The sequence below is a fragment of the Terrapene carolina genome, unplaced genomic scaffold, assembly GCF_002925995.2.
Source record: "Terrapene carolina triunguis isolate 2854851 unplaced genomic scaffold, T_m_triunguis-2.0 Scaffold211, whole genome shotgun sequence".
Lineage (NCBI taxonomy): Eukaryota > Metazoa > Chordata > Testudines > Emydidae > Terrapene > Terrapene triunguis.
The window spans coordinates 725489-743638 of NW_020664562.1; the positions used below are offsets into that span (position 1 = coordinate 725489).

At 48.8% G+C, this 18150-nt stretch overlaps 1 protein-coding gene across 3 annotated transcripts in view; it reads left to right on the plus strand.

Moving 5' to 3' along the window:
* Positions 1–18150, plus strand: part of CACNA1E (calcium voltage-gated channel subunit alpha1 E) — a 211045-nt gene that overhangs the window by 124777 nt on the left and 68118 nt on the right. For all 3 annotated transcript variants that reach the window (XM_026656079.1, XM_026656080.1, XM_026656081.1), the window contains exons 8-18: positions 2238–2353; positions 6195–6248; positions 6681–6770; positions 7158–7367; positions 9244–9356; positions 9708–9820; positions 9997–10128; positions 10518–10590; positions 12158–12275; positions 12784–12851; positions 16161–16258. In XM_026656079.1, the coding sequence (XP_026511864.1) occupies positions 2238–2353; positions 6195–6248; positions 6681–6770; positions 7158–7367; positions 9244–9356; positions 9708–9820; positions 9997–10128; positions 10518–10590; positions 12158–12275; positions 12784–12851; positions 16161–16258 (1185 nt within the window). The remainder of the gene's footprint in view (positions 1–2237; positions 2354–6194; positions 6249–6680; positions 6771–7157; positions 7368–9243; positions 9357–9707; positions 9821–9996; positions 10129–10517; positions 10591–12157; positions 12276–12783; positions 12852–16160; positions 16259–18150) is intronic.

Sequence of the window (18150 nt, forward strand, 5' to 3'; positions counted from 1 at the left end):
AGGGCCGGCTCTAGGCACCAGCAAAACAAGTGGTGCTTGGGGCGGCATATTTTTAGGGGCGGCATGTCCGGCGCCAGAATGCCGCCCCTAAAAATGTGCCCCGGCCGCCCTAGCTCACCTCCGCTGCTGCTGCCGCTCGCGCACCGCTGCTCACCCTCCCTCCCAGGCTCTCAAACCTGGGAGGGAGGGGGAGACTCCGAGTGGCCGCGGCGCGGGCGCCGCTTCTCCCCCTCCCTCCTAGGCTTGAGAGCCTGGGGGGAGGAGGCAGGGCTGGGGATTTGGGGAAGGGGCGGAGTTGAAGCGGGGCCGGGGGTGGGGTAATTAAAGAACGGGGGGGGGGGGGGGGGGCCAAAATTGTTTTTGCTTTGGGCAGCAAAAATCCTAGAGCCGGCCCTGCCCATCCCCCTCAGACCCCTGCTCTCCTGGCAGAAGGGGCTGTGAAGTCAGGCACTGAGGAGGCTGCACACTTAAAATATCTGTCCGATCTGTTTTCCATGACTGAGAGATGGAGAGTCTCTTTGGCCGGGTGGGACCACAGCGCTCAGGCAGTGCCGTGCAGCAGGGGTGGAAAAATGTGTTCACCTGGGTCACATTGGTCATTTTTGATTCTTCGCCTCATTCCCGTGCTGGGCTGTCAGCTCTGTGGGGGGGCAGAGGGGGAGTTCCCCTCCTCTCACATCTGCACCCTGGCCTTCCCCAGCTTGCACAGATCCATGGAGCACACAGCAGGGCTGCAGTGGAATAAATTTTGTCTTAATAATGCATTCTACCGCCCCCCCCACAGCAACACTGCAGTGTGTGTAAAGAGGAGCTGTGCCTACTACAAGCCAGCACATAGTGACTGAGTGGAGTTTTAAGCATCTCTCTGGGAGATGGGCTGAGAGAATATCAGTTCATGCAGCAGGAATGCTCTCACCTGGCTTCCTGTATCAAGCACTGCAGGGTCTGGCTCTACCTGCCCCAGACTGCCCACCCCCTGGGGTTGCCCAGCGTTGGCTCTTCACCCACTGCGCATGCCCCTTCTCAGGTCCCATCTGCTATTTCTTTCCTCCCATCCAAGTGGAGGGACGCTAAGGAGTCTACAGAGCATCTGCATGTCCCGCCCACTCGTGCCTCCCACACCTTTGAAAGGGGTCGGGGGGGGGCAGACCTTGGCGAGCACTGGGAGGAGGGAGAGTTGAGTTAATATCTGGGCCATAACCTGCCCCTCTGGACCATGCACTGGTGCTGGGCAGGGCTGCCCCTGGTCAGGGATGCTGGAGAACATGGGGATTTCATTGCACATTCATCAGCTTCACTCCTCTCTCCCACACTGACCCCTTCTTACTTTTCCTACTGATTCACCCCCCTCCATGCACCACACTGTAGATTTGCTCCATCTGTACCTTGGTCCCGTCCATTGGTCCCTTTCATCCCAGTTATACTGATGCTTTGACTCAGTAGATCTGTTCATCTCACCCATCTGCTCCAGCCAGCCTTCCTCCGTGTGCCTCAGTCCGAGGGCAGTGTTTCCATCTGCATCAGTCATCCCTCTGACTTCCCTGTGCCCTAGCCGGCCAGCTGTGTGACCACCCCTCCACCGCGCTGGCTCTCCTCCCAGTCCTCCCAAGTATCCTTCTGTCCATCCCTCGAAGCCTGCCACCCCACATTGTGCCCTGAGAGCTGTCCCCTGTCCCGGCCATGCTGCCCCATGCCCACCCTTCTACCCCAACTGGGCCAACTTGCACAGCACTGGCCCAGCCCTGTCCCAACCCTGCCACTGGCCCTGCTGTGCTGTCCTGCACACACACACACACACACACACATACACACCATGATCCCAGCTGTGCCACCCTGCACACACTATCCCCCCAATGGTCCCAGCCATACCACCCTGCATTTGCGCGCGCACACACACACACACCCCATGGTCCCAGCCATACCACCCTGCATGCACACAAACATACACCATGGTCCCAGCCGTGCCACCCTGCAAACACCACCCCAGTGGTCCCAGCCATACCACCCTGCGTGCGTGCGCACACACACACACACATCAATGGTCCCAGCCATAACATCCTGCTCACATGCGCATACACACCATGGTCCAGCCGTGCCATCTTGCACACACACACCCTTGCCCTAGCTGTGCTGCCCTGCTCGCTCTCTCTCTCTCTCTTTCTCACACACACCTCTTCCTTATCCCAGCCATGCCACGGTTCTTCAATAAAACCAACGTTGCCCTTCTGTGTCTACAGGGAATTTGCCAAAGAGCGAGAGCGGGTGGAGAACCGCAGAGCCTTCATGAAGCTGCGTCGCCAGCAGCAGATCGAACGGGAATTGAATGGCTATAGGGCGTGGATAGACAAAGCAGGTAAGGCTGGTGGTAGGCCTAGGGTCAGCATTTCAATGTGAATGACGGGGTGACCCCACTGGCTCGGGGGAGGGGAGCTGCTGCTCTCACTGTGTAGTTCAGCAGATGCCTGCGAAGTCGGAGGCTGCCATCACTGATGAATGAATTAGCTCCGTATTGTACAGCTTGTGGGTCCATACGGTTCTCTGCCCCTCCCCCACACCCAGACTGTCTCTGCTGCACGCTTCCCCCACAAAATATTTCACCGGGGCAGAAAATGTTCTGCTGAGTCGCATGCGACTGAATTGCACGTTGGCGGCCAGAGTGCATGAAAGGTGCTATGGTTGGGCTGAATTTCACCTTTGGTTACAAATGCGTAAGTCCACTGCCATCCGAGGAGGTGACATGGGTAGAAGCAAGGGCAGGATTTGGCTAAGGTGTGTATTCCTTTGGTACACTGTGATACTGAACGTGCAAACAAGGCATATCTAAATCCCAGGCGGAGTGGGTGGGACAACGTGTTTGGTAGCCTACGAGCATTGGAGCTAACTTAAGTGGCCATTAACACAGCTGCCCAATGACACAGCTAAAAGATTTTCGCTCTTCTCCCATAAGGATGCCCTTAGGAAATCAGAAATTCAGACTTATCCTCCAGTACTAAGTAGTTTGGCCACAATTCTAGTGTTCCATACAACCTCCACCCACCAGTCCTGCAGGGAGCTCCCCCAGGGAGATCCCTGTGCCTGCACGGAGCTCACTGCAGCATGGAAACCAGAGTGGTTATGCTGCTGTATGACCACCTTTGCAGTCATGCACAGCACACAGACAGGAGTCTGACAGATTGCCGTCAGTATGCTAGCATTCCTCATCCTCAGGAAGGAGCTGATCCTGGGAGATGCTGAGCACAGGAGAAGCTCAGCACTAATGCGTCCATGGGGCAGCCGTTTGTCCAGGTGTCATTAGTGACCGAGCTAACACATCTCCATGCGCACAATCCTCTCAGCTTCAGATCATGAACTCAGAGCTCTCAGGAAAACAGCCTCAGCAGGTGTGATGACCCAACATAGCACTTAGCAGCTGTGTTGAAAAGGTGGACGTACAAACCAGATTATCAAGCCCACATTCCGGGGAGCGTATTTTTAATATTGTGCATGCAAAGAAGGGCCAATGATAGGTGGACAGAGTTAAGGCAGTTTGGTAACATAGCTGTGAACGAGATTTGGGTTTCTAGTTTAACTTTAACCCTGAATTTCCTGGGTTTCTAATGTTTGTTTTTTGTGATTTTCTTTTAACTATCACATTACTGAAAGGTCGTATACAAGTCAAACCACCAGCATGTGCTTCACTTCACTCTAACAAAGATTTGTGTGTGTACGTATGACTTATATAGAGGTGCCAGTTCCATATGTTAAATATTGAAACTCTGTGTGGTTGGACTTCCCGCCACACTGAGAGGCCTGGGTGGGGCTTTTAATTTTCTGAAGTTATCTACTATGGTGGGGCCATAAATTAGAGTAGGTGAGGGTCAGTTAGTCACTTTCCAGCCAGTTCCACCCCTGCAGGGTTTTCTGACTGGATGCATGGTCCCTTTGATGAGAACTTTTTTGATGAGAACAATTCCATCCCCAGCTCCCGACCTGTGACTGCATCTAAGAGAATGAAGGCTTTTTCTGCACAGCTATAGATTTCCAAATAGACACGATATAGACTTTGGATATCACACCTGTTTTCTAACTTGTCACCAGTGTGTCACTTATGTCCTCGTTTGTCACCGAAGAATTTAGCCAAAGGATTCTGTTTAGGGCATGGTGTGTAGGAAGTGTTTTTAAATAGGATTGGGGGAATGGATTCAGATAAAATAAGAAAAGACTTGCACCTTCATTCAAAACTCATACCAACAATGTGTTGAGATTCACAGAAGTTTTATTAACTTCAAGATGAGCCTGAGCCACAAAGTTCAGCTGTAGATCTAGTTCCAGACTTCTCCAGTGTTCGGGGGAGTTTGGATCTAGGGTTTTGGTTCATGCCTATGTGCTTTCTGGTTCTGGCTGGGACAGAAAAGGAAGCCCCAAATGCAACAAGAAGTGTTGTTTCCATGGTATTTCTGCTCTGAGTGGAAGCAGGGCGTACTGGGAATCCTGCAAGGCAGAGTGGAGATTTCCAGACATGTTTTGGAGACCCAAGAATTTTGGATAAAAAAATCAGTTCTCATCAAACCGAATCTGAAATTTTTCAGAATTTTCGGTGAATTTAAAAGGTCCCGTTTTGGGTCTGTTTTAGAGTGGGGATTTGAACCTGCATCTCCCACAATCCAGGGAGTGCCCTAATCACTGGGCGAAAGGCTATAATGGAGGGGTGGTAGCATGACCATCACTTCCTCCTATGGCCATTTTGTGACTAACCAAAATTATTGGTGTAAAAATTTGTGAATAGTTTAAGGTCAACTGAAACTGCATTTTTCATCAAATAAATGAATATAAACGTTTGTCTAAAAACATAGCCCGGCTCTACTTATTAAACATCTTTGTTGGCCTTTAAGAGAGCTTTCTTCTTGGAGGAGGCAGCAGGACAGTGGATTAGAAGTCATTTTTCTTTCCGATTGGCTGACGTTGTGTTGTGTAGCTGACTCTTTCCACTACTGTCAAATTGTATCTGCTCATTCACAAGGTGCAGGAAGCCATGGTGGGGCTCCCAGTCTCCACTGCACATTAGTACAGTTCTAATCAACACTAATGGCAGTGTAGCAGCATCTCCTGACTAATCGTGTGTTATCTCATGTTGCTGTCATATGGTGGAACTGTTCCATTTCACTACATGGCTTTCTCATGTAATGGATGCTGCCTTTCCTCCATCGTTTCACCTTCAAAACAAATTCAAAATGCTCTTGACAAACTGGAGAAATGGTCTGAAATAAACAGGATGAAATTCAATCGGGACAAATAAAAAATACTCCGCTTAGGGAAGAATAATCAGTTGCACAGATACAAAATGGGAAATGACTGCCTAGGAAGGAGTACTGCAAAGAAGGATCTGAGGGCTATGGTGGATCACAAACTAAATATGAGTTAACAGTGTAACACGGTTGCAAAAAAGGCAAATATCATTCTGAGTTGTATTAGCAGGAGTGTGGTAAACAAGACACAGGAAGTAATTATTCCACTCTACTCAGCACTAATAAGGCCTCAGCTGTAGTATTGTATCCAGTTCTGGGCACCACATTTCAGGAAAGATGTGGACAAATTGGAGAAAGCCCAGAGGAGAGCAACAAAAAAATGATTAAAGGTCTAGAAAACATGACCTATGAGGGAAGTTTGAAAAAATTTGGTTCGTTTAGTTTGGGGAAGAGAAGACTGAGGGGAGACATGGTAACAGTCTTCAAGTACATAGAAGGTTGTTATGAAGAGATGGTTAAAAATAGTTCTACTTATCCACTGAGGCCAGGACAAGAAGCAATGGGCTTAAATTGCAGCAAGGGAGATTTAGGTTGAACATTAGGGAAAACTTCCTAACTGTTATGGTGGTTAAGCACCGGAATAAATTGCCGAGGGAGGCTGTGGAATCTACATCATTGGAGGGTTTTAAGAGCAGGTTAGACAAACACCTGTCAGAGATGGTCTAGATAATACTGAGTCCTGCCTCAGTGCAGGGGACTGGACTAGATGACCTATCAAGGTCCCTTCCACTCCTACATTTCTATGATTCTGACGGGTTCTCTGTCTCTTTCTCCCTCACTGCCCTTCCTCCTCCCTCTGGCTGGGAGCACCAGACGTGAAGTCTGTGGGAGCTCTGAGCTTTCTTTTTTTCATTCCCTGGTATATCAGACACTTGGAGACAATTTACTAAACCATTTGTTTTTATGCAGAGGAAGTAATGCTGGCTGAAGAGAATAAAAATGCTGGGACATCAGCCTTGGAAGGTAAGGAAAACAATAAGCTAGCTAATGTAGCTGCATTCCCTTTTCTGCCTCCAGCTACAACCTCCAGTTTAACTCACTAGAGCAATGGGAACTAGATACATGATTATGGGGAGTGCTGGGAACCAAACCACTGTTTCTGCTGGTTAACAGGAGGCCATCATGTTAGAGCAGTGGGGCTCGACAGCAGCTCTCCTGGTTAGGGAGGGTACAACACGCCAGAGAGCATGAAGCCAATCTGTAGCCTCTCTCGGTACAGAGCGCCTGACTTACTTTAGTGCTGGGAACTGGACGGCAGCCCCATTCAGTTACTGAGACCCCGATTACTGGGTTAGCTGGGTACCAAGTAACAGCCTGGATAGGAGTCGGTCGAACAGTCTGCGGGCAGCATTTAGATGCAGTGGTAACTAGAGCTCCCCTCTTCTTCATTTCCAGTGCTCAGGAGAGCAACCATCAAAAGGAACCGGACAGAAGCAGTGAATCGTGACTCGAGTGACGAACATTGTGTCGATATCTCCTCCGTGGGTGAGTGGAGGCCAGTTCGCCAGCCTGTGTGATAGACTTTCTCGGAGCCCAATGCTAAGGCAGTCCAGAGTCTCCTCCCCACAAGTCCTCTAATGATGTGGAGCATCTTGTAAAATCCTGAGGGGAGTAAAGCCAAAGTGGAGATGGGCTAAGACCTTATGTTTCTGTCCGTTGTTAGCACAGAGAATGGAGCCCCCACACTGTTTCTGCTGCTTTACAGAGCTTGTATAGGAGCTGGCAGGTTAAGCCCATCCTGCCATAGTGGAGCTCTTGAGTGAGGAAATAATTCCTCCCATCCCCTGGTCAGAAGGGAGATTGACCTGGTCAGGTCCTCTGCTGAGCAAAACCACCGTGTTCCATTGTTCTCTTCTGGCCTCTCCCCCTCAGGTACCCCTCTTGCTCGTGGCAGCATCAGGAGCGCTAAAGTGGATGGCGCCTCCTATTTCCGGCACAAGGAGCGACTTCTGCGCATCTCCGTTCGCCATATGGTGAAATCCCAAGTGTTTTATTGGACCGTCTTGAGCTTGGTGGCTCTCAACACTGCCTGCGTTGCCATTGTCCATCACAACCAGCCTCCGTGGCTCACCCACCTCCTCTGTGAGTTCCAGGTCCCTCTCCTTGTTTGGGTGTGTTACAGCGACAGGTTGTACAGAACACCAACCCCGCTGACCCCGGGTCAGCCATCAGTGCAAGTAAAACGTGGCTGCTTGGAGCCCCAGGACTATCAGCATATGGCATGGTTTGTTGCCTTTCCAGGAGGACTGGAGAGGGCAGCAACTCACAGCCTGTTACAGGAAGATCTTTAGCTGTTGGCGGCGCTGGGTCTGATTCTCTTGTCACCCCAGTGTAAATCAGGAGTGAACTCCATTGAGGTCAATGGGATCAGACTGGCATGAACCTGGAGGGAGATCAGAATCACGCTTGCCATCCTGAATATTGTACACAGCCCATTTCCACTGTTGCCCGCTGTCTTGCTCTTCATCACTGAAATCATTTTCAGTTCTGCTTCCCTCCCAGCAGATAAACAAGAATGAGTTTGACTGGACTCATGTCATTCAAATCCAATACGGATTGCAAGGGAGGTGACTGTTTTGTATCAGTGTGAAGTGGGGACATAATAGTAAGTTTACCCTGCTGTAGTAATGTAATGAACAAAGACTAATTAACACCCTTCTGAGATAGGTCTGAGTGGAATCCTTTGTCCCAGCATAGAAATGCAGCCATCCTTGAGTTGTTTAATAGAAACAATGACACTACACAAGAGATCTGGGCACAAATGAGAAGTGTTTTACAGCCAACTGAATCCAATGAGGATTGAAGGGAGACAGAATATAATTCCCAATTAGAGTTTGTCCAGGGCACCAGAGTTAAAAAAATTGCTGTAGATCTGACAGCCATGAACTAACGGCCATGAATAATCAGAACCTCAGTTTTACATTTTGTCCTACAGACAGCAACATAGTGCTCCTGGGGCATTGGTTCAGTACTCACACGGTAGGATGAGTAACACCTATTGAATGTATACCACTCCTGCTACACCTTGAAAGACTCCCATTCAAATACGGATTCAGCTCAAGTCTATGAAGCTGTCTGCTGAGATGTCAGCACATGGTGTGGTATGGCAGCTGGTTCTAATGAGAGCCACCTTTTGGACAATATGGAAAACTGACTTGGCCACTAATGTTCCTGAAAGATCCTGTGACACTTTTCACAAGCGTACAGCTGATAACTGCATGTCCTGGCAAGACTTCAGCTGTGGAGTAATTACATCAGGGCTATGAAAGTTCCTCTGCAGTTTAATTTGGAGAAGTTCTTCATTTCTGCCCCTAAAACTGTTGTGCAGTGTTTGTTGTGTGCTGTTAAACCACAGCTGTGTTCCACTGCAGAAGTGACTTCACTTAAATGAGTGCACCCGTTCTTCTGTGACACTATCCCTAATAACACACACCCTTTGAAAACTTAGTTTGTGGGTCCAGTTATCTATGATTCATGAAGGCAAGCACCTTAATCCATTCTCTGCGTACCAGCTAATGATGCACAAACTTCCTAGATCTCCAGAGAGAAGCAACCAATTCCACATTCCTTCCCTACAGAGTCAGTGAAAAGGACCTTGATCCCCCTGTCTGGTTGTCCTGTCTCCTAGAATGTGCTGAGTGGATTAGTGAGCTCTGTTTGAGGACTCTGCTTGTCTTTGCACAAGGTCCCATAAAATCTAGTATCAGCATAACACATTGGTAAAGTCTGTCATGTCCCCCTGCAGTGGCTGGGCCACTAGGGGTTAATAACCTACAGCTGCAACCAGCTAATGGAGTTATTCCTTTAGATCAAGTGGTAGAGGTTCTCCTGGAGTGTTGAAGGTTTGTCTGCTGACACCCCATGCAAGGGTCACTGTATCAGCTCTTTACACTGTTTTCTAAGCACAGATAAGGAGAAGCAGATGTGTAGCTAATGCACCTGAATTTCCCTGTTTCAGACTATGCAGAGTTCCTGTTCCTTGGGCTCTTCCTCCTGGAGATGTCCTTAAAGATGTATGGAATGGGGCCGCGCCTTTACTTTCATTCCTCTTTCAACTGCTTTGACTGTGGGGTAAGCAGTGCATGAAACTAGAGCAAATGTTGTAGGCAGCAGAACAGTCTGCAGGTCTCTGGGGGGGGGGAGGGGTTACAACATAACTTAAAGAGGGGAAGGGGAATGGGACAGTCCTTCCAGAGGGCTGTGGGGAGGGGGTGTTCCTAGTAGAAGGGTTAGAAAGGCAAGCAACATAGTCTGTTACAGCAGTACTGAGATCCAAACTACTAGCTTCTGATTACATAGGGCTGGCCATCACATGGAGTTGCACACCTGAGAGGGACTTCCTGTGATTACTATGGTCCTTGACACTCTAAGCCCATGTTATGTACGCAGGCTGTATTCTCATGTGTGTTTCTGATCCCCCAGGTCACAGTGGGAAGCATCTTTGAAGTGGTCTGGGCTATCTTCAGACCAGGAACCTCTTTTGGGATCAGCGTCTTACGAGCCCTCCGTCTTCTGAGAATATTTAAAATAACAAAGTAAGTAAAGAGGAACATACGTCCCTGCCTATTGGCTCCCTACCCCTCGGCCCACCTGGCCCTTTCTCTATCCCCTTCTGGCTCCTAGCTCTCGCCTGGCTGCCATCACAGATTCAGATTCCCCTTGTTTTGCACAGTCCTACTACTAGTGCTACAGTAACATCTGCATTTTCCAGGTATTGGGCATCCCTGAGGAATTTGGTGGTCTCCCTGATGAGTTCCATGAAGTCAATAATCAGCTTGCTCTTCCTCCTTTTCCTCTTCATTGTTGTCTTTGCTCTGTTGGGAATGCAGCTGTTTGGAGGCAGGTAAGTGCATGAAAGGCCAGGGAAGATTGGAGCCCTTTTATTTACAGTGAATAATATCATCTCCCACCCTTTCAAGGAAAACACTGACCCACCTCTCTGGCTCTCACCAGATTACCAATAATGTTCCTTTTTCTGAAGGACCTTAGATCAGGCTAGTTCAGGGCACGATGGGCATGATGTCTGTTCAGATTCCTGCAGAAGTGCTCCAGGGTCCTTACCTGTCTCATGATAAAGGTGAAATGGGGACAAAGAAGAAGGGAAAGTCGAGGGAAGTGGTGAATGGATGGGGTAGGCTATTATAGGAGCAGCAGACCTAAGAGGACAGAAAACAGTGATGTGGTGCCACCTCCATATTCCAGCTTGTGCATTTCCCTTTGGTTCGTTTTCAGATTTAATTTCATGGATGGGACTCCTTCTGCAAACTTTGACACCTTCCCTGCAGCCATCATGACAGTGTTTCAGGTAGGGGCCTGGTAAAAATGAGGCAGCTGGATTTTTCTACCATACAGACAATACCCCCGGCTATCTGATTCTTATCCACCACCCGAGGTGGTTCATGTTCTGAAGTTTTCTTTACAACCAAAAGATCTAGAAGCTTGATAAATGCAAAGTAATGCACCTTGGAAAGCATAATCCCAACCAGGGCCGGTGCAACCCATTAGGCGACCTAGGCGGTCGCCTAGGGTGCTACAATTTGGGGGGCGGCGACCGCAGTGGTATTTCGGCAGCGGGACCTTCCACCGCCTCTATGGGTGGCAGCATTTCGGGGCGGGACCTTCCGCCACCTAGGGCAGCAGAAAATCTGGCGGCGCTCCTGATCCCAACTATACAATGATGGGGTCTAAATTAGCTGTTACCACTCAAGAAAGAGATCTTGGAGCCATTGTGGATAGTTCTCTGAAAACATCCACTCAATGTACAGCGGCAGTCAAAAAAGCGACCAGAATGCTGGGAATAATTAAGAAAGGGATAGATAATAGGACAGAAAATATCATGTTGCCTCTATATAAATCCATGGTACACCCACATCTTGAATACTGTGTGCAGATGTGGTCGCCCCATCTCAAAAAAGATATATTGGAATTGGAAAAGGTTCAGAAAAGGGCAACAAAAATGATTAGGGATATGGAATGGCTTCCATATGAGGAGAGATTAATAAGACTGGGACTTTTCAACTTGGAAAAGAGATGGCTAAGGGGAGATATGATTGAGGTCTATAAAATCATGACTGGTGTAGAGAAAGTAGATAAGGAAGTGTTGTTTACTGCTTCTCATAACACAAGTACTAGGGGTCACCAAATGAAATTAATAGGCAGCAGGTTTAAAACACATAAAAGGAAGTATTTCTTCACACAACACACAGTCAACCCATGGATCTCCTTGCCAGAGGATATTGTGAAGGCCAAGACCATAACAGGGTTCAAAAAAGAACTAGATAAATTCATGGAGGATAGGTCCATCAATGGCTATTAGCCAGGATGGGCAGGGATGGTGTCCCTAGCCTCTGTTTGCCAGAAGCTGGGAATGAGTGACAGGGGATGGATCACTTGATGATTACCTGTTCTGTTCATTCCTCTGGGGCACCTGGCACTGGCCACTGTCGGAAGACAGAATACTGGGCTAGATGGACCTTTGGTCTGACCCAGTAGGGCCATTCTTATGTTCTTATGTTCTTAAGCTTAAGGCTTGGTTCTCCATGCAGTTACATGGGGGCTTATGCCAGTGTATCTCCATTGCCTTCAGTGAGTTACACTGGCATAAAGGAGTGGAGATCCACACCCCTACATTAAATGAAAGCTGGTGTTCTGCTGCCACACGTTGTAGATTCCAAAAATCTCTGGAAGACACCTAATTCCTCACCACAGAGCAGATCCCTTCTCCCCATGTAACCCAGCTGTGGGGCAGGATCGTCCCTGAGACAGGATCTGCATACTTGGACCACCTCCTGCACACATTTGCAGATAGAAAACTGGTGGGCTATATATAAAATAATAGCGTGGGTGATAGTGCCGCCTGTTTGTTTGTTCAGATCCTGACGGGCGAGGACTGGAACGAGGTGATGTACAACGGGATCCGCTCCCAGGGCGGGGTCCGCTCAGGCATGTGGTCCTCCATCTACTTCATCATCCTCACCTTGTTTGGAAATTGTATCCTCTTGATTGCTATGTTTTAGTGAGAGCTCCCTCTGTCCTGTCTCTCTGTGAGGGGATAACTCCTCCCATTGCTCATCAGAGACTCAGTGCTCTGTTCATATTGAGGGAGTGGGTGTCCCAGAGTTCCTTTCCGCATCTCACATGGCAGGGGTAAGAGTCTGGTCCTACAACTACCCCCCTCAGACATGGAGGAAAAAGTGTATCCCTGACACTCGGCACTCCTATCTCCTGCTGAGGAACCATGCTATAGGCTGGCCGGGGGACCCCTCCCTCCCACCCTGGTTCAAATTCAGCCTCTTTCTGCTTCTGAAAAGTAGAGGGTTTATCCCTGAAGTGAAGTAGGGCCCCTCAGCTGCCTGGTCCCTTCAGTGGTGCTTGTTTCCTCTCTCTGAAGCCGGCATGTTCCTCTGTGTCAAGGGGGGTGGGATTGTGTGTTCCCCTATTGGCCGCTGTAGAAGCTCAGGCCATTATCACATGACGTGTCGACTCTTAACGCGCCCAGACACCCTGCTGAATGTGTTCTTGGCCATCGCTGTGGACAACCTAGCCAATGCTCAGGAGCTGACAAAGGTAAGAGATGCTAATGCTCTCCCTCCTCCCCCCCCCCCCACCTTACTACCCAATGAGCCTCGTTCAGACTGTCCATATGGACCCCACACAGGGTCCATGCCATATGGCCCAGGAATCCACTTCTGAGTCCTTGTCATGGTCACCTGGGAAGCCCATTCCCTATTTTTTTCCTTCTTTGATTTTAAATTTGTGAGTAAACATAGTGCTTATGGAAAAGGAGGGCTAATAATGCTGCACTGAGTCTGGCCTCTGTCTGCTCCTCAGTGCTAACCTTGCCCCACACCTGCTGTTCTAGCCCAGTTCCCCCTCAGAGCTCTATCAATACATCTCTGTCATGCACTGCTCTTCCAGCCTTGGGCCTCTCCTGGGCAGTAGTTTTGAAGAGTGTGATGGCTATGACCACCAAATCTCACTTCCACTTGGGACCTAAGCAGGATTTGAACCTGTGTTTCTGTTGGTGAAGGGCAAGAGTATCAAGACTCTGCATCACTGAGCTCCTGCCTTGAGAAAAATGGCATGGCTTGGTGGGCTGAGGTTGGAGATGAAAGCCTGATTTCTAATCCTGGTTCTACCACTGATTTAGGGCTTGTCTACATGGGGAAATTGACCAGAATAGCTATTCCACTATAGCTATTTCACTTCAAATTCCCACCCTACCTTAATCTGAAATAACTTTCAAGTGTAGACAAGCCCTTACCACTGGGCAAATCACTTAGGCCCTGATTCAGGAAAGCACGTGCTAAAGTCCATCCCTGTTCCAGAAAGCACTCACACACATGGACTCATAGACTTTAAAGCCAGAAGGGACCATCATGATCATCTAGTCTGACCTCTTCACATCACAGGCCACAGAACCTCACCCACCCACTACTGTAATAGACCCCTAACCTTGGGCTGAGTTACTGAAGTACTCAAACCCATGCTTAAACTAAAGCATGTGCTTAAATGCTTTCCTGAATCAGGGCTGTAATCTCTCCACCTCAGCTTAGCCTATCTCCGACTCCCAATGTGTGGTGTGAGGATTCATTAGCTAAGATTTGTCCAGCATGCTGAAAATTGAAAGTGCAAACAATTTTAAAATCATCTCACCTATTACCTGTCTGACACTGGTGCAGTTATCATTAGTTAACCATCGCAGCTTGAGACAATGCCAGACTAGACTTCAGTGCCCTGCTGGGAAGTCTTTGGGATCTGATACCATCTGGATTGCCGTGTATAGGTAAAAACAGCCAGGATCATTGTTACTCTTAGGATGGGTTGGTCCCCAAAGCATAGAGGCTCCATGCTGCCCATTTCCAATGTGGTCTGTCTGTTCCTCATGCTCTCAGGGCTCAGCGAGTAGCCTCCAGCACCAGTGTAAATCGGATTTGTTTGAGGCGAGTGAAATGGAGCAGAATAATCCATTATGTTGTCTAACTTTCCTCGGGGGACACACACGCAAATGTGTATCTTCCCATTGGGGAGCAGTGCCGAGAGGACTTCATTTCCTGGTTAGTGCAGATGGCACCTCAGAGGGAGGGGGAAGGGTGACTGTAGGGTGACTCACGCAGGGAGATTTCCGCCTCCACTCTCTACTGTCACTGCCTCGCTAACTTGAGAGGGAGGAGACTGGTGCAGCTCTAATGCTTTCAGGATGGTGTATGTGGCCGAAGTGGGGAGCGAAGCACCTGAGATATTGAAATCTAGGCTTTCCCATTCACCTCCATTTCCTCACATCCTTGATTCTGGGCAGCATCAATGAAGGAAAGAGTGTGCAGGGTTTTAGTGGGGCTGAATGGACGTAAGGCCACAAATGGCATTTCTTGCTGCAGTAACTCAGCCAAGCTCATGAGGGTAATATGATCCCATGTGGGGTCAGGAATGGACCCTGACCACTTTGTCAGACAGGCAGAGAAACGTCAGTGCTGCCCAGTACAGAGACTGCAGCCTTGGATCAGACCCGCTTTGGCTGGTAGTCCAGGCCTGGCCCATGCTTAGGCAGGGTTGGCTGCTGCTGCTGTTGGATTTCCTCTTTTAACGAGAACAGCTTCCCCCTGCCACTAGACCCCACTGTGCGGATACTGGCAGGGGCAGTAGCTGACTGGACAAGACTCAGGGAAGGAGAAAGAAGGGGAGAGTCAGAAGTTGGGGCGAGATACAGGAGTCATATGGGGCATTTGCAGATATAGATAAGCACCTAAATATCTAGTAATTTGTCCCAGCCCCAAACTTTTACAATCTCCTCAGTAGTCTTAGGGAAAATCTGCTAAAATTCACTGGGATACACAGAACTGCCCCAGGCTTATGCTGAGAATTGTCCCGGGAAATATTTGTTCAGTTGTTAGCACCAACATGTGCCCCCCCTGTGCACCACACCCCTGCACACACACCCTATGCTGCATGATCACACATGCACCCCTTGCGCTCCCCCCTGCACACTACGCCCCCCCCCCCCCCCCCCCCTCCCCCCCCCCCCCCCCTGTGCTCGTGTGAACACCCCCACACACACATTATGTGCTTGTGCACGTATATATCTCTATACACTTTGGGGGCAGGGTGAGCTCCCTTCTCCTCAGATCCTCCCCACATACTCTGGGGGCGGGGTGGCACCAGTCTTCCCCACATACCTATTGAAGCAGGTGGTCTCCCAATTTCATCCTCATGCACACCCCTCTGTCCCCCCCACCCCCCCATTGTCCCACTTGCTTGGTTTGGGGTGAGAGGGTGCCCCATTCTGCCCCTCTCAGCTCCCACACTGGCAGTGCTCGGGTCTGTTAAGTGCAGCGAGTGTCCCATTCTCCCCAGTGCAGCCTTTCCCCCTCACACATCTTTTGGAGGGAAAGAGGTACAGTACACTCCCCCTCTTCTCTGCAGCAGTATTGAAGGTATCCTGGGTTCTGGTCTTTACATTCTGGTCATGATAAGTCAGGAGCACTATGGGATTTTTTGTCTACTTCCTGATAAACATCATATATTAGCGACTGCCAGAGTCAGAATGTCAGACTGGGTAGGTCCTGCTATGGCAAATACTATGTGATGGGGCACTGCTGTGGATCCTAACCCGCTGAGAAAACTCTAGAAAAGATTGGGCATAACGAGGAAACCATGTCAGTTTTGACTGGGTTTTGTGAAAATAAAAACCACACTGGGCAATTCAGAAGGCTCATCTCAGCTCTGGTGGCTTCACTCCGAGCCTTTTCTTACTGGCTGCACGGGGCCAGGTTTGCAGCATCTTGCATCCAGCATAACCATGCAAATCCCCTGCAACATCTGGATGGATGTAAACTCCCTGGTGCTCCCTTGTAATGGACATTTTTGTTTAACATTTAGGATGAGCAGGAGGAAGAGGAGGCTTTTAACCAAAAGCATGCCCTGCAGAAAGCCAAGGAAGTCAGCCCGATGTCTGCTCCCAACATGCCCTCCATTGAGTGAGTCACCCTCTGCATGCACCGTGTCAGCAACCGCTTCTACCTGTCCCTGAGCTCTTTATGGTGATAGCCACTCATGCCATGAAAGAGAGAGGGGACTATGCAAGGGGTAGCACCAATGCGAGGCATGTACATATGCATGCACATCTAGGGTACAGGTAACACAGAGGTGTTGCTCTCATGCAGGGCAATGGCACCGTTCATTGATGGTGTTGAAGCAACACAATTGGATCAGACCAATAGAAAGGGGCCAGGTCTGCTGTTAATTACGGAGGATCGTGGCAGTTTCAAGGTGGTAGCTACATCAACAGACAGTGCTGGTTACTGATTGTGCTTGCTGTCCTAAACATCCCAAGCTCAAGTCTTTATATAGAAGCAATAAGAAAGGCTTTCATCTCTGAATGTGCTAAGAGTGTGAAGTCAGAGACCCACACCCTCTGCAAGAGGCCTGCACTGAGTCCTCTGATAAAGGAGAAGACCCCACAGTCATCCCTGGAGGAGGAGGAGGAGGAGGAAGGAGCCCTGTTGGCTCCTCTGTAAGAGGAGTTCCCACTAGCTATTCCATTGTTGCAGGGGAGGGGGGGCAACCATCAGTGACTCCATTATGGGGGCAAAAAAGGGGATTTAATAAGTGAGTCTCTGGATTAGATGTGGTCAGAACAACGCCGACAGAACCATTTCCCATCAGAAAAAGCAGTTCCATAGAAATCTAAACGCTTTGGGAAATTGTGTCAATTTTGCTGAGATTTTGTTTCAGGGGAAAAAAAGCAAAAAAGTTCTGCCAGTGTCAAAACGTCCCATTATGTCACTTTGGAGACAGAACATTTCCATTTTTCATTTTGAAATGATTTTGAGTTTCAAACGTTTGTACTCGGTATTATATATTCTAAAATTAAGTCAAAATGCAATGTTTTGATTTTTTTCAAGACAAATGTTTTGATCCTAAAGGAAATCTTTTTAGAATTTTCCTTCCGTGGAGGTTTTTGAAATTTTCAGGTTTCATTCCGATTCTAAACAAAGCCAAATGCTGAAATCCTTTGCAAAATGGAGTTGTCATCTTCTGGTCAGCTGTACTGTGAAGGTTCAGGGAAGCTCCTGACTTCATCTGTTTCTCCAGATAGCATCCAAACTATCTGAACTTCTTGGGTCTGCAACACTGGGCTGAGATTGTCATGAGAACAGGCTGCTTTGGTGGATTTCTGGCGTGTCCTACTTCTAGTTGGGCCAGAGATGCTGTAAGACCTGCCCATTCCCTGGGAAAGGAACTGCCCGTATGACTCTTCTGTGGAGATGGAAGAGGCTATATTGGGGGATGGGTTTGGGGAGAGAACTCATAGTCTGACTGCTGTGATGGGCCCTCCAGAGCCATGTTGGCTGTCAGTGTGTGGGAAGCTGGCCACTGGATGTAGTGTGAATGACAGATTTTAAGAAACAAAGAGATTTAGACTGTAGCAGAGGGCTAGAAAATGGATGGATATAGGCAAATTGGGAGGAAGTGGTGATAGGTGGAATAAGTTTGATACTCAAAGGTTGTGTCTACACTAGACTTTTCCATCAAAGGTTACCAAGCATTGCCAGTACAGTGTACTCCACTAGCGCCAACGATGGCTGGGGAACTCGAATTTGGCCAGAGTTCTAGACAGCTGCTTGTGCCTTGTCTACTCTAGCACGTCCATGGTTGCTAGTGCTGGAGTATCAGTGGTAGAAACGGTGGGAATTAAAGTAGAGTGTAAACAAAGGTGAAGAGGAGAAGACCTAATGCTAAAAGGATGTGGGGAAGAAGAGTGAAATTATGGAAGTACGTGTATCTGTGTGCAGGCATGTGTGGACAAGGGTGGATTTGTGTGTATGTGGGTGACTGGGTGACTAGCATGAAGGTAGGTTTGAGTGAA